At 49.0% G+C, this 24308-nt stretch overlaps 1 protein-coding gene across 2 annotated transcripts in view; it reads left to right on the forward strand.

Moving 5' to 3' along the window:
• Positions 1–24308, forward strand: part of Ctdspl (CTD small phosphatase like) — a 119455-nt gene that overhangs the window by 75124 nt on the left and 20023 nt on the right. The window contains exons 2-3 of one of the 2 annotated variants that reach the window (XM_057767467.1): positions 12436–12590; positions 20510–20542. In XM_057767467.1, the coding sequence (XP_057623450.1) occupies positions 12436–12590; positions 20510–20542 (188 nt within the window). The remainder of the gene's footprint in view (positions 1–12435; positions 12591–20509; positions 20543–24308) is intronic. The other variant, XM_057767468.1, reaches the window with a different exon arrangement.

The raw sequence follows: 24308 nt of genomic DNA on the forward strand, positions 1-24308 counted from the left end.
CTTCCAGGGGTGCTCTTGGCATATAGAGCATGAGCACATATGTACATTTTGTTTACAAGTGTAAGCATGTTGGCTGGAGAGATGGTTCAGTGAGTAAAGTCACTTGCTGCCATGCCTACCAACTTGAGTATGACCCAGGCGACCCACATGATAAAAGGGGAGACTGACTCCCAGAAGTTGTCCTCTGACCCCCAACATTAAAACATACACACTAACAAATGTCATGACATAATTTTTTTTAAGTTTATGGTAGTGTGCCACATGCGATGTATGTATTGTGCGTTTCTCATTGAAGCAGCTCCACATCACTGGCAGGCAATATGGGACCAGGCTGTGAGCATCGATCTCTAGGTTTTGAGAAAAATGCTTTTTCCACCTTTGTCATCTTCTCGGGGAAATTCCTTAACATCTTTAGGATACAGCAGGTGGCCCATCAAAATGAGGCTGTGAAAGGATCCGTTTTATGAACTAGAAACTAACATTTTAAGTAATATTTACTACATTTTCCCCAAATCAGTATGATATAAATTGTGATTATTTAGAAATGGTAGCTCACTATCAAGAAAAGCCTAATATGTTCTCCAGTCCCGTGAGCCAGAGAGCACTTGACATGACGGTGCTTTTTACATGAGCTTGTATTAATTATTTTATAGGAAGCAGGAATTACCATCTTTGCTAAAAAAAAAAAGGGGGGGGGAGGTAGCTCAATGGGCCGTGCTTGTCATGCAATCAAGCGGATCTCCCTGGACCCTCAGAACCCAGGCAAAGCCATGTGTGCAAAGCCATGTGTGCAGAGACGTGTGGGCAGAGGGGAGTGGACAGAGCCTGTGGGCAAAGCCATGTGGGCACGGTGGTTCTTAGTGCTCAAGAGGTGAAGACAGAATCCCCAGGACAAGCTGGCCCTCCAGACTAGATGCAAGGTGAGCTCCAGTATTTGAGAATCTGCCTCAGTAAGTAAGGTGGAGAGAGACCAAGAAGAGCATCCAGCCTCCACATCCATGCACAACATGCACACATATGAACCACACACATACACACGCCACTCGCATACACACGCACACATGCATGTGCATGCCACAAATGCACATCTCAAAAAGAAAAAGAAGTGGCAGGGAACTGTGAGCTGTGTGCCCAGGACTTCTCAGTGGCATGGATGTGAGTGGCATGGATGTGAGTGCTGAGGACTCTCACAAAGGGGTACTGTTTGCCCCTGCTTGCCCCAACAGACTGCAGGAGCTCCGCCTTTTCAGTGTTCTGTCCTTTGGTTCATTCATCCATTCATTAACATCTGCAATGTCTCCCCATAGTCTCGGGCATTTGAGCTCTTGGTCCCCAGTTGGTGGCGCTGTTTGGGGAGGTTTAGAAGGTCTCCATTTTGCTGGAAGATGCTGGAAAAATATCATGGCTGGGCAGCTGGGCAGGGTTCATAGCTAGAAGCGCATGACACTGATGTCTCTTTGTTTCATGTTTATAGTTGGAAAGTCTGAACCGTCAGCTTTCTGCTCCAGCTGCTGTCTGCGCTCCACCATCGTGGACCCTTACCCTCTGGAACCAAAGCCAAAATAACTTTCTTCTTTTAGTTGCCTTGGCCATGGTGTCTTAGCACAGCATTGAGAGTAAATCATTGAGCGTGTACTCGGGCAGACCTGTGGTATACCACCACAAGGATGTGAATAAGATTGCTAAGGCCCCATAGCCCTGTTGCTCACACTTGCAGAGCTTACCAGCTCATACTGCTGATATAGACAGAGCTGGAACAGGTCTGAGATGGTCGTCGATGCTCACACGTGGCGCACATACAAACACACATACATACAGACACACACACACACACTACACACACACACACCACGGCGAAGGTTCACTCCTCCCGACGCACAGACTTTCAGTGGTTGCCTTCTGCTGATAGACCAAGGGCTACAGCAACAGCTACTCTGAGGCTGGACCTCCACCTGGCTTGCCCTTTTACTGCTCAGGCCTCATGTCTGCTGCTGTGGTAAAACACCCTGACAGAAAGGAACGTGTGGAAGAACGAACTTGTTTTAGCTCCCAACGCCAGGTTCCGTCTCTCGTAGAAGAGAGGTCAGCACACAGGAAGTTAGAACAACTGATCCCATCCACAGTCAGAGTGAAGAGAGAATGGATGTTTGCGTGCTTGTTGCTCCAGGACCCAACCCAGAGGACCATTCACCCACTTTCAGGCTGGGTCTTCTTGCATCAGTTAAGGCAATCAAGGCACCCAACCCAGGCATGCTATCCCCCCTCACCCGCCCAGACATGCCCATAGGCCAAGCTGACCTAGACAGTCTTTCAGTGAGACTTTTCCCACCCAACTTATGTCAAGTTGACAGTTAAACTAATTATCACAAACACCTCCTGGCGTGTGACGTGTTCCTCTTCTGCTTTTCAAGCAGGTTGTTGCCAGTTAGAGAGTGGGCACTGTGTGAGTGGCTGGGTCTGCGCCCCTGCGCTCACCTCCATTTTCTGGGTGGCTCATTTTTGTTCGGTTAATAAGCACAAGAGAAGGGCTTGTTTTTTAAAACACTCTTTATTTAATGACTGTTAAATTTTAACCTGTTTCCTCTTCTGTGCATGAGCTGCCTAAATCCCTTGCTCTGTTAGTTCTTACAGCTCCCGGTGTAAAAACACACTGTGCACAGTGACGGCTCAGAGCTCGGATCCCAGCCTCATACAACCCAGCTTGTTTAACCAGCCCTGCTGCTTAGGAGCTCAGTGAGTGGCCCTGGTCTCCAGGGCCAAGAAAAGTGTGAGGCAAGGAAGGGTGTTCCTGGAAGAGTGGGGGCTCCTAGGCATCAACCCTGAGAGGCTGTGCTCTGGGTACGTCTACCCACTGGGTCTTCCTGGCAAGACCTGGCTCCCTTTGTAAGTCACTGTGCTTACTCTGAAGTGAAGGTAGAGCTTTGAGGGCTCGGATGCAGGGCATGAGACCCAACGAGCGGGAAGAGTGCTCGGAATCTCGGTGTCTGTGTTCTCGTGGGGAAATGGGCTGGTGATGATTGCGCTGCACACTGTGAAGAGCAGAGATGACGTATTTAAAGGACCTTGCACAAACACACTCAGCAAATGTAAGACGGGGGACAGGGAAACAGCTGTCATCCCAGAAGGAAGCGGTCAGCTTCCTGCTGGGGATCCATCACAGGCATCGCGTTCCCAGAGGAGGCTCTTTCAGACTGTCCGATGGAATTCCCTGGGGAAGTTTGTCTCCTGGAAATAAAATAGATGCTGGTTGGATATCTTGAAAGCTACCTCTTCTTGACTAAATCCTTTTCCCCCTAGATGTTTGGGTTCTCTTTTGAACTGTGTGGTCTGCAGGCCACTCTCTCTGGCCTCTCTCCACTCTGAACACTCCCCTTTTATCCCAACAGAGGGGAAGTCGTGTTTGTTGACCGCTCTTTCAGGGCGGATAAAGGAATGTGATGTATGCGCACACTGCCCAGAATTTCCTGTTAGACACCCATTCCAGACCACGGCCCGGGAGGCGGTCCAGAGATAGGAGGCCATTCTAGGAGGGAAGAAATGGTGCTTTCATTTCTCGGTTGGCCTCCAGAAAGGGCCTCGCCCTCGCCCGCCTTTTAAGAGGGCATTTAGCTTTCTCTAGCATGATGTAGTTGTGAATTCAGCAGTATGGTCTCTCTAAGACTGTAATTAATGCGCTCAGCTCTAACATTCCTGTGTGTGAAGCAATAGCTTTACCTAAGGCACGTTTGATACTCCATTCTAAAGCCAGCGGCATGGACGCACGGACAGCATGGACAGAATGCAGCCCATCTGTAGCACGGTTGATGTTTCATTCTGCAGCCATAGCAGCATAGATGCATGGACGCATGGACAGATGCAGCCCATCTGTAGCAACATGGACATCCACAAGGATGCCGTGCACAGGGCTTATTGTTCTGAATCTGCTACAGATCATTTTTGTATGTATGATGGGAGTATGCAGGTTCATACACCCCCCCCCAAGAATGGTGGGTTCCTGCTCTGACACCATCCGCAGCCAGCAGGCCTCAGCAAGCCTTCTGTCTCCGTCCTTCATAGTGCTGGAGTTATGGTCGCTTTTGAGATGGGAACGGGGGGGGGGGGGGGAGGGACGCAAACTCTCACACTCTACGCTTGCACAGTTAGTGCTCTCAGATGACTGTGAGGCCGTTGGCGGTGCTCTGTCACGTCACCAGTCGGATGGGTATGTTGTTGGAGGAACCGGGATCTAGGGGGTGGTTGAAATGTTCTGGACTGTCGCAATAGGGGAAAGAGCCCTCAGTCTGGATGCTTGGTGCACCCTGAATGTAGCATGGGCAAGCGGTGTTCATAGCGGAGCAGAGTGGAGGTCCTGAGTGGACGGTTACTGGGAGAAGCCAACAGGGTTGGGGGAGGGCTTTCCGGCTAACTAGCTGTGGGATTCTTTGTATGTGATGGGTGTGAGGGTCAGAGGACAGCTGTAGGAGTCCGTTCTCCTTCCTTCATATATTTCTGGGGGTTAAACTCAGGTCAGGCGTGGCCGTAAGCACGGTCACCAGTCGACCCATCTCTCAGCCCGCCTATCAAGATTTTCAGTGAAGACAGGCCAGGGTTGTGAGCCATCACCTGAGGAAGGGTGGATATGGGACATGTTCTGTGGAAAGGCACTGGAACTTTGCTAAGGTCACCGCGTAGCTCTGGTAAATTTGGACTTTACAAAGAAATGCACAAACGGACCGAGGAACCTCTCTACCATCAGGGTATGTGAAGGTTCCTTGTTGGCAATATGTGAGTTTTCCTCTGGACTGTGCTATCTTGGGTGATCCCTGTGCCAGGGGACAGGTGAGCTTCACGTCACGGGAACTAAACGCAGCCCTTCGTGTTCTCTGCTGCTAAGAGGGAACCTTAATTTTAGAGATACTTACATCGAGTAGCAAAGTGGGCTCGCTGCCCTTTATCCTCAACTTCTTATTTTTAATTACATTTGTTCTTGGACCTCTTCACCCCACCCACCCCCTCTGCTCCCCACAGATCTCTTTCGTGTTTATGTCTATTCATTTGGTTTTGTGTCCCACTGAGACAAGCCAGTGTCATCTGTGTGGCCATGTGTTTGGAGCTCTCCATTGGGACCTGGTGGTTTTACAACAGTACGGTCAGTCCTTCTCTCCCGGAATCTGATCAGTCGGTCTGAGGTCGTGCCCCGAGAACCATTCCTTGGCACTGCAGAGCGACCACAGCTGAGGAGTGAGAGCCAGAGCAGAAGGGAGGTCGATCGTGGCCCATGTGGCAGCTATGCTCAGGACAGTGAGTCAGTGTGGACCCCAGAAGTCTAGGTCCTGAAGCCAGCGTGGGTGGTCATAAAGCTTCCTCACACCCTAACTCTAAACCAGATCCAGTCCACAGAAAGAGAAAGGTCAGTGGTCGTGTGGCATGTGGCTGGTCTGGGGACATTTCCACATTTCTGGGAACTGCAGGGAAGCCAGAGGATCAGGAAACATAAGATGGTGACCGGAAATTGCCCTTTGCCTGTGTAGATCCCACTCCATTGTAGTCTCCCCTGTTGGCATAAACTCAGCCAACACTCGAGTCAAGTGATCCTTAGACTACTCTCCTTGGGCCACCGGAGAACCGAACCCCATGGTCCGCCTGGTGAACTTCCTCTTAGACACTTAGTGTCTTTGATGACAGCACATTCTAAACACATTTCATACATGATCTCCTAGAAGGCCAAGGCTGACACTAAGCCTCACGCACAGAGATGGGTTTTCCTCATTGCCTTTGTTATACTGGTGTTTGTGTGTACAGACATCTTCTCTGCTCTGGAGCTAAGACTTGAAAGGGCAACTTAATGTTCTAAGTTTAGAATTCACATCACCAAAACCAAAATGGCTCTGCCTACATGTTTTCTCCTAAAACCCGGCTGTGTCTGTGAGGACGGTTGTCTGGGTACAAGCTAAATTCTCACTGTGCACAATGAGACGCTGCACAGAGCCCAAGTCAGCCACCCTCCTTACTCTGTTTCAGGTTGCTGGTGGGTCTTTGCTGTTATGTGAACATACATGCTTTTGCTGCAGGCACGGTGCCGTGGCAGGCACGGTGCTGCGGGGAGCTGTCGTTCTTTGCACGGCGTTGCCGTTTAAGTAGATGAAGTCATGCAGCTAACGAGAGGGCTAAGACAAGCACCTCCCACGCCCTCCTCCTCAGTACCTGATGAGAGCTTTCTGTTTGAGGGAGCTGTATTGTTTATCTGTTGTCTGCACATGTGTGTATGTGTGTTTAATGTATTTACAAGTGTGTGCGGGTCAGAGGTGGACATCAGATGTCCTCCCCAATCAATGTTCCACCGTATTTTTCTTCAGTCTCTTACTGAACCTAGAGCTCACCAGTTTGGATAGATCCAAGGGTCTCCTACTTCTGCGTCCCCAGCTAGGGGGATACAAGCATGCACCCCCCACACGCTGGGTACCCAAACTCATGTACCCATGATTACAGAACAACCACTTTACCAACTTAGCCGCCTCCCCAGTCCACAAATACTTTTTAAAAGTTCCAAGGGGCAGGGAGTGCCTTGCAGCGCCTATAGTCAGAGAACAAATTGGAGAAGTTGCTTCTCCTTCCGCCTCGTTGAGGCAGGGTCTCTATCATGCTGCCTTCTCCAAGCTAGCTGGCCCACAAGCTCCTAAGCCGGTGGTTCTCAATCTGTGGGTCTTGAACTCCAAAGACCACCAGAAAACACAGATATTTACATTACAGTTCATAACAATAGCAAAATTACAGTTATGAAGTAGTAACAAAAATAATGTTATGGTTGGGGGCGGTCACCACAACATGAGGACCTGTATTAAAGGGTCGCAGCGTTAGGAGGTTGAGAACCGCTGGTCTAGGTCCTTCCGCCCCCACCTACCATCTCTCAGTAGGCGTGCTAGGATTATACATATACACACTGCATCTAGCTTTATTATGTGGCTTCCGGGGATTGAGCTCAGGTTGTCTGACTTGTACAGCAAGTTCTTTCACCTGCTGAGCCATCTCACTGGCCCCTGCACCTACTTTTGAATAAGCTGACTTCTAAGGAAGAAATCCCACTCTAGGCTCTTAAATAGCCCATGGGGTTGGATTGCAGTGCCCTGTACTGCCCACATCAAAGCTTAGCTTTCTGTATCTTGATTTTTTTATTCAGTGTTTCTCAATAGTCCTGACGCTCCTCAGGCTGTGAGGACAGTTAGTGCCTAAGACGTTGACCACCGCTCTCCACTGCCTAGCGTGAGAGTTTCCATTCCCAGAACTGAGTGTTGCCATTGAAATCATGTGAACTAATGGGCGGTGGTGGTGCACACCTTTAATCCCAACACTTGGGAGGCAGAGGCAGGGGAATCTGTATGAGTTCAAGACCAGCCTAGTCTACAGAGTAAGTTTCAGGACAGCCAGGACTGATACACAGAGAAACCCTGTATTGAAAAAAAATGGAGGAGGAGGAGGAGGAGGAGGAGGAGGAGAAGGAGAAGAAGAAGAGGAGGAGGAGGAGGAGGAGGAGAAGGAAGAGGAAGAAGAAGAAGAGGAGGAGGAGGAGGAGGAAGAAGAAGAAGAAGAAGAAGAAGAAGAAGAAGAAGAAGAAGAAGAAGAAGAAGAAGAAGAAGAAGAAGAAGAAGAAGAAGAAGAATCATCTGTGGTTTTACATATCTAAAAATTCCACAAGGGCCTGGTCTTGATAATACTCTATCTCGGGAGCTCTTTCAACTTTGGCTTCCTGCACTAGTGACAAGGGTGGCTACCAGCTCCAGGTTTCTTAGGAAACCCAAGGAGAAAGAACACCCCTGACAGCTCCAGGTACAAACCTGCTGGACTGAGTTCACCTGTGTGGACTGAAAGCAAGTGAGGCGGGAGGACATGAAGTAAAGGAGGCACTTTTTTTAAAGATTTATTTATGTTATGTATATGAGTGCCCTATCTGCACATACACCTTTATGCCAGGAGGGGGCATCAGTTCCCACTACAGATGGTTGTGAGCCACTATGTGGGTACTGGGAATTGAACTTAGGACCTCTGGAAGAACAGCCAGTACTCTTAACCCCTGAGCCATTTCTCCAGCCCCCTAGGGAGAACTTTTAGTATAAAGCTTAGTGGAGTCCCAGCAGGTGATGCCATGTTCCTCTTTAATGATTTTAATTAGTTAAAGACTTTATGAGGTCACTTCTTGCTTCTAACCAAAGAGACTGGGAGACATTCTGGAAGCTTCTCATCCTGTAGGATCAGGGACACATTTCCTCTAAGAAAAAGGCAGCTGCCACAGTGTCTACTCCAAGCCTTGTATGTAGATGCTTCCAGAAGTTCCTAGCCCTGGCAGGAGAGCAAAGCCCACATCCACAAGCAGAAAGTGGGTCTTATTTGTGGAGGTGAGGTCTAGAAAGAAGCAGTAGGGTGTGCCCAGAAAAAGAGCCTTGTTTCTGTTTCCCTCTGCCACCCTGTCCAGGAGACACACAAGGATCTTGAAACCCAGATCCACCTCCAGCACAACTCTCTGTGACTTCCCTCTAAAGTCCTCCGGGGAGAAGAAGTTGAGCCACAGACTTGCTTGTCTGCATCTGCCAAGTGTCTCCCCTTATTCACCTTTAGAGGAGATACCCCGGGCGGTGGTGGTGCACACCTTTAATCCCAGCACTTGGGAGGCAGAGGCAGGAGGATCTTTGTGAGTTCGAGACCAGCCAGGGCTACAAAGTGAGTTCCAGGACAGGCTCCAAAGCTACACAGAGAAACGCTGTCCATGGCCTATCCGACAGGTAGAGAAAATGGCCGTGAGCGTGGTCTCACCATCACAATGAAGAAAGAGATATAGGGTGGTCCTTCACGGCCTGTGCTGCCCTGAGCCCTGGGGAGATGGCAGGGAATGCCAGTGGAAGAATGTGCTAGATCTGCTAGCCTCCTTGGTGGTCCCTTCCAGTGAGCAGCTTCAGGCTAGGACTCCAGGGCCAGCCTAGGAAGCAGTGCTCAGCAGAGAGCTAAACATAGCCCCTGAGGGAAGCGAGCTGTGAGGGGTGAGATAGTGTGGACACTGCCTCTTCTCTCCTGAGAACCTGCTCTTTCCCTCAGAAAACAGCAGCCAGCAGAGCTCACTGGACACTCAACCCCCTCTTTACCTTGCCCATGTCTGCATCCAATTTTGAAAGCAATTGAATAGAATGATTTCCTGAGATTTGTCTAGCTTTGCTTTTAAAGTGCAGTTTATATAACTGAGACCTATTATAATAAATGTGTCTCTCAGTTAGCAAATGCCAGGAGAAAGAAAAAAATTTACTTTCACGACATCCAGTCTTTATCCAGAATTTACCAACAGAGTCATTTCTGTTCTACCAAGCAAACATTGCTAAGACCTGATGAGATGATGGCTCAGCAAGGAACGGCGCTTGCTGCAGAGCCTGGAGACCCGAGTTCAAGCACCACATGGTAGAAAGAAAGAACTGACACCCACAGGTTGTCCTCCAACCTCCACACACAGTGCGCATATGGATGCCCCCCCCACGCATATACACACACGCACACACACACAGACCAAATAAATAAATAGCACGCGTTTAATAATGGGAGAAATAAGAAAAACAGAAAAGAAAAAAGGAAGTAAGTGCATTGCTGAGGAAACTCCGAAAATAAATTAAAGATTGACTTTTTAATTATGTGTAGATGTGTGTGCAGTGCCCACAGAGGTCAGAAGAAGGCTGTGAAGCCCCTGGAGCTAGCACTACAGGTGGTTATGAGCTGCCAGCATGGGCACTGAGAGCCAACTTGAATTCTTTGAAGGGGATTATCCAGCTTTGACCTCTAAGCCATTTCTCCAGCCCCTAATTTTTTTTTTTAAGACTACTGATGGTTCCAAGAGCAGCATTTGCTGAATACTTATTAGATACTATTCTCAGTACTTATAATAAAAGATTTAATTCTCACGACAAACTTGCAAGATATGGCCATGTCTAATGTCCTTATTCTATGGACACGGAAACCCAGACTCGAAGAAATATGAGAACTTCCCCAGTCCCCGTGCTGTTTCTGGTTGAGCCATCACGAGTACTTATGCAGGCGGGCTCCAGAGCCCGTGTGCTCAGACTCTCTCTCTCTCTCTCTCTCTCTCTCTCTCTCTCTCTCTCTCTCTCTCTCAGCATTTGGTAGGCTTAGTTGTCACGTGGGTCCTTTGGAGAAGTTACAGTGGGACAAAGATCTGTGGCAGATCAATTCAGGACACTACCTCAGCAGTGGGAGGGGAGGAACCGCTGAAGACAGATGTGAGAGCTACTTAGGATTCAGGACAGCCTAGTGAAAGAGAAAGGGTGATGATTAGAGTCGGGGAGCGGGGACCGCAAGCCCCATTTAGCCGTGTCAGAGACTAGGGGAAGGCCAATGAGACGTCTAGAGACGTCCATCCCACATGTGGGAGAGAGATGGGGCCAGAGGCTCCAGCCACTCAGTCATACGCTCACTGTTCCTAAGGAATTATGTCTTCTCCCTCCTCCAACAAGGGAGGCGAGGAAACCTGTGCACTTCCATCGGCCTCCATACGGCTCAATCTAACTTCTCCTGGCTCTCTAGACAGCGAGGGATCCAGTGGTAGAAATGTAAGTGCCTTACTGGTTCCAAGTCTCAGGTTGATTGATTGATGATTGATTAGATAAATAGTTGTTTGTTAATTAGTGTGAGGAATGGTTGTGTGAGCCAAAAGTGAAGACAGACCTTGGAAGGCGCTCGCTCTTGGGCTGCTCAACATTTCTGAGACACAAGCAAGCCATAGACTTACCGGGAAATGTACCATCAGCTAGAGACCAGCATGCTGTTGGGCTGGGTTTGCCTTCAGTGGGGCGCTTGGGAAATCATACATTGGAAACAGGCCCACTTGCGTTCCACTAGCTAGTAGCTCCAAGTGCTTGCTGCTCCCTGTCAGCAAGGGTGGAAGCAGTGACCCCCTATAACCTCTGGGAGTTGTGTGGAGTTCAGGAGGTGAGGTTTCGAAAGTTGGCCGTCAGTCAGCTTGATGGTAGTCATATATTTACCAACCCTGCTCACGTGTGCTTGGGAGGCCACCACCTATGGGCCCAGTGGCCTGACCCAGCCTTTGAATCCTGAAATGGGACCAGTGTGGTTCCATGATGTACCCTGAAGGATTCATGAAGAAGACAAAACATCCAGCTTCCCCAGGATTTATCATTTTATAATGCATCATGTGTGTGTGTGTGCATGTGTGTGTGCATGCACACATAGAGGTCAGAAGAGGGCATCAGGATTCCTCCATCAATCTCTGCTTACTTCTTTAAGGCGTGGGCTCTCTCTGAACCTGGGGCTTGAGTTTTCTCAGTGGGGCTGGAAGACAGTGAACCCCAAGAGGATGTTCTTGTCTCTCCCCCTCAGAGCTGGGGTTACAGGTGTGTGCAGGACGCCCAGCTTGTTCCACGAGTGTTAGAATCCAAACTCTGGTTCTTACTATTGTGCATCAATGCTCTTAACCACTGAGCCATTTCCCCGGCCCCTAAGGGTCGTGCATGGGGGCTGCAGACCACCCACGTCTGAGCTGTTGCTTGGAGATCACCTTCCCAGAATCCCCTGGATACATTTGGTTTTGCTGTTACCAGGAAACTAATTCCTAGGATTGTGATCACTCGGGAGGAAGGGCGCTGAGCGAATCACTAAGTTCACACAGTGAAGACTAGTGCCAGATGGCTGGTGAGGAGAGGCGTGTTCTCACAATTGCCCTACTTTTAACACTTCCCACGTCACTAAGCCTCAGCAGGGTCTCTTCTCTGAGACTACAGCTCTGAGCACCGCAGACCCACCCAGCCATGGCATGTGGTAGGACCGCCCTAGCCACATTCCCAGGCAGAAGCACCTGCCCATCCAACTTGACAGTCTTCTGCCCTGAGGTGTGTTTTCGATCTGTGCCAGATTTTGCCTTTTATTTCTGACTTGTGGCAACCTGTCCTGAGCCCTGGATAAATAGAAAGACCTATCCCTCCTTCAGATGCCTCCCATCCAGGACAGGCCAGGGCACAGTGTTGGATCTTGAGAACTTTCCCTGATTCTCCAAAGCCCGCGCTCTGAGCGTCACACACGTCTTTGACCCCTACAGATGGCCATCTCCATAACGCACAGAAGTGTCCAGTCACCGAGTCTCTAAGTGGCTCTCGCTTGCTGTCCAGTGGGAAGATGCTGCTGAGGGAGGGTCAGGTCCACTGATTTTGAAGCGTCCTGTTGCCTGGTAGGAATGCTTCTCCTCCTCCAGCTGGGGAGCACAGGTGACAATGCCCCTGAGGACTGTGGCGCTAAGGAGCCCGCTGCACCACCAAGCTGAAGTCCCAGTGATTTGTCCCGCCTGTGGGTTGGGCTGCAGGGCTCCTGGAGTCAGGTCTGAGAAGCAGCTGCACATGCCAGTCCTCGCCCCCACGCGTTGCCTCGATCACCCACAGTGTGCTTTTTCTCTTTCAGCTTCCCAGCGCAGCATCAGCCTGAAGAAGCAGAGGGGCCGTAGCATCCTCAGCTCCTTCTTCTGCTGCTTCCGAGACTACAATGTGGAGGCCCCTCCACCCAGCAGCCCCAGTGTGCTTCCGCCACTGGTGGAGGAGAATGGTGGGCTTCAGAAGGTCAGTACCTATGGAGAACTGCCGTTGGTAAAACTGCGGCAGCGTGTCTGTCCCGCCGTGGCAGATCCTCCCCCAACAGTCTGTGAAATGTGCACGCAGCCGTTGAAGACGTGGGTTCAGTCTTTTAGAGAAAGGATTTCTGGTCCTCCCATCTAGCAACTGAAGGGCATGCGTGATGGAAATTTACGGCCAACGAGATGGCTCAGCTGGTAAAGGGGCTTGCTGCCAAGCCTAATGACCTGAGTTCAAGCCCCAGAACCCACATGGTGGGAGAGAATTGACTGCCCCACGAGGCATCCCCTGACCCTTTCATGCACACTGTGACATGGGTGGACATATACATAGACCTGCCCACACGCGTGCTCACACACACACAGAATAAATGAATATAATTTTTAAGAAGGAACCAGTAGCAGATATAGAAGCAGGCAAAGTAAGAGAGACAGAGCAGACCTTGCAGTGAGTATAATTGTGTAACAACATGTGTTTAACAACAGCAAAGTGGAAGGGCTCCGTGTAGAGTGTTTGCTGGGGTGTGTGTGTGTGTTAGATTGTCATAATAGGTCAGAACCGAAAACCACCCACGGGCTGTCTGACAGACACATCTGAAACAAAATGACTCAGAACAGTTAGGAATATAAGGATAAACAAAGAGACACCATTCAGGAACAAGTAAAGAAACCAGGTTATATTAATTTCTGTCAAAATTGGGTTCCAGATTAAGAAAAAAGCAATATTGAAAAATGCAAAGGAGATTATCCATCAGGAACATGGTTAAAAATTACAGACACGGAAGTCATAAATAAAACTTTTATGTTCCTAATAACATGAACAAAGAGCGTAAGCAGATAGCTCATAGAAGAAATCACTGTGGGACAGGAGAGGGGGCTCGCATATCCGCAGTTCCCAGCACTTGCTGCCCTTCCAGAGGATGAGTGTGGTTCCCAGCACCCACGTCAGGCAGTCACAGCAGCCTGTGACTCTAGTCCAAAGGCTAGAGCGCCCTCTTCTGGCTTCCATGGGTGTGTGTACACATACTGGATATTTAATAAGGAAAAATACAACTAGTGGGATAGATCAAAACACCTGATTGTTTTGGTGTATGGCTCAAAATATGAAAAATATTTGATACGGCCAAATGTGTAAACTAAGACTACCCTTCTCCTGTCTGTGAGGTTTTTAAAAGGTGATACTTGGGTTTGGTCTGGGAGTGGAGGGGGCAGCGTAACGTTAAGTGGTGTAGAATATGTGCCAATTGGTTTTCATTTCCTAGAGGACATTTGGCAATGCGCAGTTAAAATCTTAGAGTTTGCCTGTTGTTGATGAGAGCAATTTTATTTCACGGTAAAAAAAATATTGTTATAAATGTACAAAGATCGATCCAGAAGATGCTATCCAGCATAGCTTATAATGATCCAAGAAGGTGCCTGATGCAGACCTCCGACCTACATACATGCACACAGACACACATACGTGTACACGCACAAAGCTAGCCTTCCTTGAGTCAATGGAGGTACATTTTCAGACACATAATGATTCCAAGAAGGGGTTAAAAGGAAAAAAAAGAAGTCGTTGGTTAAAAGAGCTACATCATAGCCACACAGTCAGTTGCCGTCTTGGTTAAAAGTGGCGAATCCTGAGGAATGGCATGGCACGATTGTTGACGTAAAAAAATATTCCCAGTAGGGCTGGGAAGACAGCTCAGTGAGCCCAAGCCTGACTGCCTGGGTTCAGATCTCCAGAACCCACATAAAAGCATTAGTGCAATGTCTTCAGGGAGTCAGCAGAAGCTTATGGGCCAGCCAGCCTGCCATACACCACGGGAACAGCCATGGGCCAGCCACGGGCCAGCCATGGGCCAGCAAACAGCAAGCAAGACTGGAAAGACACAAGACAAACACTTGTCTTCTCTAGAGGTCTAAGAAAGACCTGAAATGTTAACCACCAGCAGAAGCCCATGGACTCCCTGGGGAGGGATTTAAACTGCCCACTATAGTGTAGCCTCAGGTCCATGTTGGAAAAACTAGCGGCTAAGACTCCTTCGGGGAAAACAGTGTAGAAAGTCAGCCTCCACAGGACAGCCATTGGGATGGAAGAGACTTGTGGGGCTCCAACATCTCACAACACAAAACACAAAACCTCAGCAAACAAGGGAGACGGTGAGAGCAGCCATTCTGATAACTGAGTGTAAATTCTGGAAAAGCAAAATTCAGACCAGAAATGCAAAGATGGAATCGCGAGGGAGGAGAGGAGCCATCTAGACCAGTCAGCAAGCAGGAGTTCCAGAAAGACGACAGATTGCACCTGCCACTGCAAAGTTTGCTGGTTCTCCCGCAGGAGTGGGACACAGCAGAGCACACGCCCAGGGACTGCTAGTGGAACTCCCTCAGTTAAAGGAGCACAGCTTTTTGTTTGTTTTTTCAAACACAGAGACTGGGTTTCTCTGTGTAGCCCTGGCTGTCCTGGAACTCACTCTGTAGACCAGGCTAGCCTTGAACTCACAGAGGTCTGCCTGCCTCTGCCTCCCGAGTGCTGGGATTAAAGGCGTGCACCACCAGCAACCTACCCCCGGCTAAACCAACACATCTCACAAGCTACCAGAACACTTTATTCCAGTGAAAGCAATTATATTAGTCTCGGACTTCTTATCAGCAACAATAAAAGACACACGTGCAGGTTGCTGAGAGGGGAAAAGATGATAAGGCACATTGTGCCTTTCAAAAAGCTAGCCCTGGGCTGGGAGGTACCGTTAAGTATGAATGTCAGAGTTCAGGCCCTGTTTTTTCCAGGGCAGCTGAAGATAAACAGAAGCATAGCTTAAACAGAACAAAACAGAGTGAACCAATTTCTGCTCACAGGTGACCAAGATGACGTCACCTGGTTTGACAGATTCAGCCGTGTGCCATTACCAAGAACATGCCTGCCATCAAATGCCGATGGTTTGGGCAACAAGTAAAAGAAAATGAGCAAACAGTAGCTTAAACTGATTGCTTTTCTCACATGCAAAGACTGAGTCAGTCGGGTGCTAAGTTGGTTTAGATCCCAGCGATGACATCAGAAACCCAGACTGTGTTCTCCCACTTGGCCATCTCTCTGCCCGGCTATCGCTGGCCTCTGTGCCTCTCTCCTCACACCGGAGATTTACGTTCATGGGTGGTGGGTAGCTCGAGCGTTGTCTGTCTCTTTCACATTATTGCTTTCATGGAAAACCCAGAACGTTGTCGAAGGGCTACCACTTGCAGCAAGGATGACATGCAGAGAAATTCATCTGGATGAGTTTCTACTCTCAGCCAAAATGAGGAATGACCCATGAATAGATGGGCTGGTCAGCATGAGTGTAGTTGTATTTCAGTAACAACCTTGAAACCTACAAGGCTTAAAACAGCGCAAGTTGGGCCAGCAAGATGATTCATTGGATAAAGATGCTTGCTACTAGCGTTGACAACCTAAATTCTGTCCCCAAGACTGTGACAGAAAGAGGACTGCCTCCTGCAGGCTGTCTTCTGATCCGCGTATGCTTCAAGCAGTGGCTTATGTTCACCCCCCCAAGCATACACACACAGGGCTAGAGAGAGGGGTCAGGATTAAGAGCACGTGCTGAGGACCCGGGTTCAATTCCTGGTACCCACATGTTGGCTCTCAACCATCCGTAACTCCAGTTTAAGGGGTTCTAGTGCCTTCCTCTGACCTCTACAGACACTGCAACATGTGACGCGCGCCCATGCAGACGAAATAGCTCACACACATAAAAAGTAAATCTTTTCATCTTAACTTTCATTTTTGAAATAGTTTGGAGAGCTGTTAGGAGGTTTTTATGTTTCCTTCATCCATCATTTGTCATAGATTAGCTGAGTCTTTTGTGGAAATGCAGTAAGCTACAAATCGAAATCATTTTAGTCACATTTCAAAAAACGTTTCAAAACAAATGCAATTAATTTTAATCATATTTTACTTAACCCAATATATCCAAAGTTCAAACATGGGATCAACAGAATATTGTGGAGATAATTTGTTTTTATCTTACCAGTTCAGGAACTAATGAGCGCATTTTATATTCGTGCACATCTTAGCTCGGGCTAGCTGTGTCTCACGGACTCAGTGAGACCTGTGTGCTGCTCCACTCATCTCTTTCATGGATGTACAGTGGTGATGGACTAGCGGCTTGGCTTCCTTAACTGACACAATCCCTGAAGGTTTGGACCCAGAAGCAAATGTATTTTGGCGTTAGTGGCTGCAGCAAGACACATAACTAAACCTACCTAACTTCAAAGGCAGTGAAGCAGAACCTTACCATGTACCCAGAAGAGAAGCTGGGATGACTGGGCACAGAGTGGCTAATGCCTATTACAATGAGTACCAGATCGTTTCCATAATAACGTCAAACACAGTATAATAAAGGAGAGCAGAAAGGAAAGAGATGGGTGCAGTGTACAAGGAAGACTGAACTGAAGGAAAGAAGTCTAACTGCTAAGGCAATATTAGTATCAGATGGAGCAGAACTGAGTCAAATGTCTTAGGGGCTTGAGAGATGGCTCAGTGGTTAAGAGCACTGGCTGCTCTTGCAGAGGCCCTGGGTTCAGTTCCCAGCGTCCATATGCAGGTGCTCACAACCGTCTGTAAGTGTCCCTCTAGGGGTTCCGATGCTCTCATCTGCCCTCCACAGGCACCCACACACATCACATGCATACATATCACGTGCATGTATTTTATTTTATCACAAATAAAAATAAACACATTTGAAAGCATTAAACACAGTGAAGACATTTGCAGTGATAAAAGGTGAGGTATTTCGTGGCCCAGCCGTGCTTCCGTATGACCAGATATGTGGCCAAGTACGAGTAGAAAGCTATGATAAAATCATGATATGAAGCTATTCTGTCTTCTGAAAATGAACAGCAAACAACACAGGCAAATCGTTGGTAGGCTCTGGCTGGTGGAATAAAACAGGAAAATGAAACAGTTGTTATAAATATGGAAAAGTTATAAAATTAGCCTTGCTTGTGGATGGCGTCACTGTTGATATAGATGCCCGAGAGAGATAAAACTGATTTGAATGGCTGAGAGCTTGCTCTGTGTGCTTCTGGGTGGGCTGACATTCGCGTGGAAGGAAAAACCATCAGCGATACTGAAGAAAGCTTAAGGAAGAACACACTGAAGGACAGCTGGCCTAGCAGATGTGACTCTGGTGTGTGTAGCCATCGTAACGTATAAAAGGAGAGTCCACTGTGGCTCATCTCCTGGCCCCAATTCCAAGCAGCTCTCCCCATCCATTTCTGTCCTGCCCTGCTTAAAAACTATTGCTGCCAGCGGAGACCAGGGCTCCGCTCAGCAGGAAAAGGCTTTGCTACCACACCTGACAACATGAGTTCCATCCCTGGGACCCACGTGGGGGAAGGAGAGCATCAGTTCATGCGAGTTGTCTTCCAGCCTCCATGCGTGAGGGTGGCATGTGCAAAATGAATAAACAGATGTAATGAACATGTTTTTAAAATAAGAGAATTAAGACACTGTCCCTGCGGAGAAGTGTCCTAAGTGAAGGGACCCGGGATCCCCAGTTGTCCGTGCAGATAAACACCCTATAAAGGCTCCTCTGGGAGCGGTGGTCTCAGAATTACTGCTTATTCATGGCTTGCCTCTGTTCATGTTTGCAGAAATGTCTTTTTAAATAACTCAGGGTTGTTGTTTGAGCAGCGGGACTGGAGAGAAAGGTCAGAGGTTTGGCTGCTGTTCCAGAGGGTTAGCATTAGATTCCCAGCACCCATGTGGCAGCTCACAACCCTCTCTAACTCCAGTCATGAGGTCTGGCACCCCTTCCTGGTCTCCACGGGCACCAGGCACACATGTGGTATGCAGACATACATGCAATCAAAACATCCATACACATAAAATAAAAATAAGTCCTTTTAAACTTAGTTAAACCTAAAGTGGTGCTGTCTACAGAGCAAGTGGGACCCTGTGGGTGGAGCAAGCTGCCTTCCACCAGTGCCCACTGAAAGCAGGCCAACAAGCCCACCCATGGAAAACGATCCCAGACCTGACTCTACCAAAGTCTCCAGGGCTTCAGTAGAAGGCCGTGGGCAGAAGGGAACAGGCAACTGCCTAGATGCCTTCACCTCCGGAAAGAGGAAGGTCCAGGACCTTTTTCAACCATTCTGCAGTCACTGAAGGCATCTCAGCTACACCCTGGACCTGCAGGCCAGCAGCATCCAGAGACTAAGTGACCGGAAGACTCCAGCATGACCGTGGAGGACCCCAGAAGTAAGAAGAGCATAAAAGGGATTACCAGAAACACAAACACACACATACCCCTGTACACCATACCACACACACATAGCCATACATATACCTGCCCTCCCTACACACACATGCACACCCCTCATAGCACACACATGCTCACACATACACCACACACACACACACACATGTATGTATACATACACATGCAGTCCTCATCCCCACATACCTGTGGCTCATCACTTCTGTGTGTTCACCGTCCATGGTCTGTCGGCCCTCGGCTGTGCTCCCGTGGCCACTCCACATATACGCTCAGCTCATGACCCATGTTTCTGAGGCTCACTGAGTGGGGCTCTGTGGTCTCCAGCTGGAGCAAGGCTTCCTCCATGGCTTTGCCTCCAGGAGCACTCGTCCCTGCTCCGGGAGACGCCCCAGCGAGGCAGGGCAGAGATGCTTTACCTGTGCCGGTAGAGGACATCCTCGCCCAGTCCTCTGGCCCGGTGTCACTGCTCTGAAGCACTGAGGAGCTTCAGGTTAAAATCTCCCTCCCAAATCCAGACCCTGGGAATGAAGTTCCCTGCACCAGCTGTTGGACCCCGGGATTTGATTAGCATGTGCTGTCGTGTGGGAGAGACGAGCAGCTCTCCTCTGATAGAGGCTGCTTAGAACTGTAGAGAGAGGCCCCTCTTGGGGGCCTCCTGGCAAAGGAACAAGCCATCCAGGTCATCTTCGGAGAAAAGAGGATTGCAATTACCCCCACAGAGGTGATGTCGAGGGGCCAGAGAGAATCGTGAAGTCACCTTGTGAGTCTTAGCAAAGCTACCAGGAGGTGCCAGCCACTTGCTTTTGCTATCAAGTTTGGCCTTCACAGGAGACCATGTCGCTGGTGACCACCTTGGTGACCATGGATACATCTTTTCTCAAATCCTCCGATTAGAGACACGAAGCAGCACATCTCCCTATCCCACCATATGAGAAGGAAAAACACACACACACAACGTAAATATAACTTTTTTCCCCTTGTATTAACATTTGTCAGTGCTACAGTGTCCCTGCCACTCTGCAAGGCTGGTATTCTGGGCTGAAGCTCGTTGAGGCCCCTCCTCGGGGCATGAACATTCTTAACGCTCTCAGTGAAAACAGTGTTCTGTTTCCCTTAAAGGGGAAAGCTGCATTGGTAGCCTGGGAGGGAACTTCTTGTACCTTGCCCTGTCCCCCCTTTTCCCTTCTCTCCTCCACCCTAGGAGGACCTGGAGCAGTCGGTCAAGCATTCCTTGTTATCTGATCAACCTGCCCCCCTTTCCCTGTTCTACTCGTGTCCTTTTAGGGGGGAAATTGCTTGAAAGCAAGAAACAAGCCGGTTATTAGAGGGGTGGGGATCAAAATCGGAGTGTTCGATTTTATTTTTAAGTTATAGTTGTATTCCTGGGAGTAGGGCGCACACTGTTTAAATAAACAGAGAGGCCTGAGCCTCAGAAGCCCTGCCTCCTAGTCCGGGAGGGATCTGGAGGCAGCTTGGGCCTGCTCCCTCCCGGAAGTCCCTGGCTTCCTCTGCTCGCTGCCACCAGGGTCCAGGGGTGGGAAGGCCATTGCTGTTTCTGCTCAAGAGAGCTTAGAAGTTTCTTTTGAGAATGTGGTCTCTTTGTTTTCCATCCTGACAGTGATTTTCTTTTCTTTTTCCTCAGGGTGACCAGAGGCAGGTTATTCCCGTACCAAGTGTATGTATCCTTATCCCGTTCTATCAAAGCATGCATGACATCAGTGCATTTCCTACTCAGGGGAAAGGTTTTCCAGCGTTCTTGCTTCTGTTGGGTTTTATCATGTGGTGTAACCAGCTATATTCTGAGAGAGAGAGAGAGAGAGAGAGAGAGAGAGAGAGAGAGAGAGAGAGAGAGAGGCGGGCAAGAAAACAAAAGTTAGTTGGAGCTGTATACAGGAAACAGACTCTGTAACGTTCACCCACTTTGTCCCTCTTTTCTCCTACAATCCTCACCTCCTTAGTCCCAAGAAAAACCTCAGCTTCAGTAAACCGAGATGGCTTGTGCCCACCCCTCCCACGGTACTGCACTGGGCCAGCTCCTCTGATCAGGAGAGCAGCACACTCTGCCCAGACTCGCTTCCTCACAGCAGAGTCTGGCTCACTGAACCTGCTCGCTGTTCCCGGGCTGCTTGGCTGCAGCTCTGGGCTGAGAGGAACTTTTGGGCTTAATCAACTCCCAGGACCCAACCAACCCCTCGGAGCCCTCGGCCAGCTGCTCTGCGACTTGTCAGGCCACCTCACTAACCCTTTGAAAACTTCGAATTCCAGAGCGAAGTTGTGCCTGCGTCCCCAGGCCTCCACTGGGCCTGCCTTTCATGTGCCTAAATGCGCCCCCTACCTCCTATTCAGCCAGCAGCACTCTATATCCAGCTACTTCCCAGAGGAACTTTACAGCAAGGCACAGCCGCGTGTCCTCAGGGAAGGATCCAGTTTCTAGAACAGTCTGTGAATTGGTCTTTTAGTTTATAAGGATTACCTGATTCCCATTATGGGATTCCAGTCTGTGTGTGTGCTTCGCCGTATTTCCTGAAGCCTACCAGAAGTACAGCCATCCTACACCGAATAGTGTGGGTTTTACGAGTTTGGGTTGCCCAAGATTGCAACTGGCCTAAAAAAAAGTCAATCACTTTGCTTTTCTCAATGCCTAGGGGTTGGGCTTCCCTGGGGGAGAGACTGACCAGGCCAGGTAGCCTCTGAGCCAGTGTTTCCAGCGACACCCAGCAGGCTCCATCACGGCCTACCTTTAACCTCTACGAAGGTATTTTCGTGAATTTTTTTGCACAAGCGTCTGTATTAAATGGGTGGCAGCAATGGGTGTCCTCTCAATGTCACCGCTGCACACAAAGGTAACTCATGGCGGGCTGTAGAGCTGGGCGCCATAGGAAAGGAACTGTGGGCCCTGCAAACTGCTAAGGAAACCGGGCTCAACCGCGCACAGAATTCCAGCATACAGTAAACAGGGCCCAGAAGGCTCCTTGTGTAATTTACCTGAGCATCGGATCAGTGAACTCCAGGCTCCGTCCTACATCTACTGCAGACAGGGGGGCTCATGTGACTCTTGGGACTGGCTTCCCAAAAGGCAGCACCTGGCTGAAGTAGCTCTAATCGTGTCTTTGTGTTGATGCCCCCCAGCCCCATACTGAGAATTACCTTGTGCGTAGTAAACCAGCTCTCTACCACTGAGCGATATCCCCCCCTCTAGCCCCAATTTGCACCTTTAAATGATGAGCTGAAGGAAAACAGTTCCACCATTGGGCACGGTGTCACCTCCACTGCCTGCTCAGTACGCGGGACTGAGGACAAGGTCAGCTAGGCTCAATTCAGTCCTGAGGTTTACATCTTGGCATCCCTGGTAAAATCTGTGCTGACTTCCCAAGGCCTGGGTCGCTTAGGTAGAATGACCCTTTGGAGCAAAGGGAGTTCTGGGTAATACTGAGTGACTGAAGCTAGGTCCGCATCAAAGGACTAGATACCTAAGTAGCTTCAGGACCAGGTCCCCTGGCCTCCTGAAGGCTTTCTCCAGGAAAGAGGAAGGGCCATCTGATGCCACGGGTGCCCAGAGCAACTTGCTGGCACAGAATCCCCCATCTCTGCTTTGGACCCCATCCCCACTTCTCTCATTCATATGCTGGTCTTTTTGCATGTGCAGAAGTTTCAGATTTTGAACTTTTTATTCAACAATAATTCAAGCCAGTAGTTAAACTTTAAATGATGGGAAATTAACATAAGGGGGGAAAGGTTCTCCGGGCAGTCCACGGTCTAGCGGAACTCTCGTTAATGTTTGTCCCACCCTCTCAGAAAACTCCCAAGCAAACATGTTTAAACACACAAGACTGTGTTGCTCCCGCCATTCGGCAGGCCGTCTGATGCTAGTCACAGACGCCCTGAACATCTTTGCACAGATCAGCATTTGTACCTCTACCTCATTGTATTCATGTGGCTGTTTGTGTAGTCACAAGCGTTTGTACAGGAGTGTCTGTGTGTCCATGGACCTGTCCATCGGGTCCTAATGGAAAACACTGGGTCCAGCACCCTAGTCCGCATTGTTAGCTATTGAAGCCAAACTGCCCTCTAACACTGACGACTGTGAGATGGCCCATTCCCTCTCAGAAATGCTTTTCAGAAGCTCCCAGCCTTTGCTAATCCAAAAGCGAAGAATGCTGTTGATTTATTGCATTGACTGGCATCTGTGGACCAGTGAATATGAGCAGTCTTTCACTGGCCGCACACCTTGCTTCCATCCTGCCCGTCTAGGCTTTATCTTGTCCTCTCTTTTGTAAATGTTCAGGAAGTGGTGCTTGGGCCTAAGAGAAGGAGCTCAGTCGGTAAAGGTGTTGCCAAGGCCAATGACCTGAGTCTGACTCCCTGGGACCACATGACAGAGAGAGATCACCAAACCCCACAGTTGTCCTGTGACCTCCGTATATCCACACAAACGCACGTGTGCACACACACACATACACATACACAATTTTTTAAAAGTTTTTAATGTTAGAACACTATAGTGTATCTTTTGACTGTGTTTACAATCGTTTTGGCCACAAAGAAATTTTAATGTTCTATAGGTAAATGTATTCATCTGATGTTTTATGACCCCTGGGAGATCTATCCACTCTGTAACTGTGACTCATGACCCATGTCCTTCTCTGAGATTTTGATGTCCTTCATTCATTTGGAAAGCACAGGATAGTCTCCAGTGGCCACTCTGCTGCCCTGAATCTGTACTGAGCCCTCATCTTTGACACACCACTGGAATGACATGTTTACACGGACCATTGAAAATTTCAGTTAGTCGCTTTCGTATCCCACCTGTGGGCTGGGAGTCAGGGCTTCCTCACTGGGAAGTTTCACGGGCTTTGTACTTATGGTCGAATGTTGAAGGCTAAGGAAGAAATGTAGGGGATGGGAAGTTCACATGGCTTGAGATGAGCTTGTGGAGGTGGCATCCTCCGTGAAAGAATCCACAGGATCTGTGACCCGAGTCCTGTTGTCCCATAGTCTTGCTGAAGTTCACAGTTGGAGGCCCAGCGGTATAGATGAACATTGAAGTGAAAGGGGACGGTGAGATTGACTTAACAGTCAGCCTGTGTTGTTTGCCAAAAGCTTTTAATAAAACTGGAATTTCATTTCCAGACTTCAGATGGCAAACCACGATGCCTTTCTCCTCCCCCACTTCGTGTCTCTGCCCCATCCTGCAAGTCCCATACGTGCATTTGTGTAAGTGACTTTGTATAGAAGAGGCCATTCTTGCCGGGCAGAGGTAGTGCATACCTTTAATCTTAGCCCTCTGAAGGCAGAGGCAGGCAGATCTCTGTGAGTTTGAGGCCAGCCTGGTCTGCAAGAGCTAGTTCCAGGATAGGCTCCAAAGCTACAGAGAAACCCTGTCTCGAAAAAAAGAAAAGAAGGAAGGAAGGAAGGAAGGAAGGAAGGAAGGAAGGAAATGA

This window comes from Chionomys nivalis, chromosome 4, assembly GCF_950005125.1.
Source record: "Chionomys nivalis chromosome 4, mChiNiv1.1, whole genome shotgun sequence".
Taxonomy (NCBI): Eukaryota; Metazoa; Chordata; class Mammalia; order Rodentia; family Cricetidae; genus Chionomys; species Chionomys nivalis.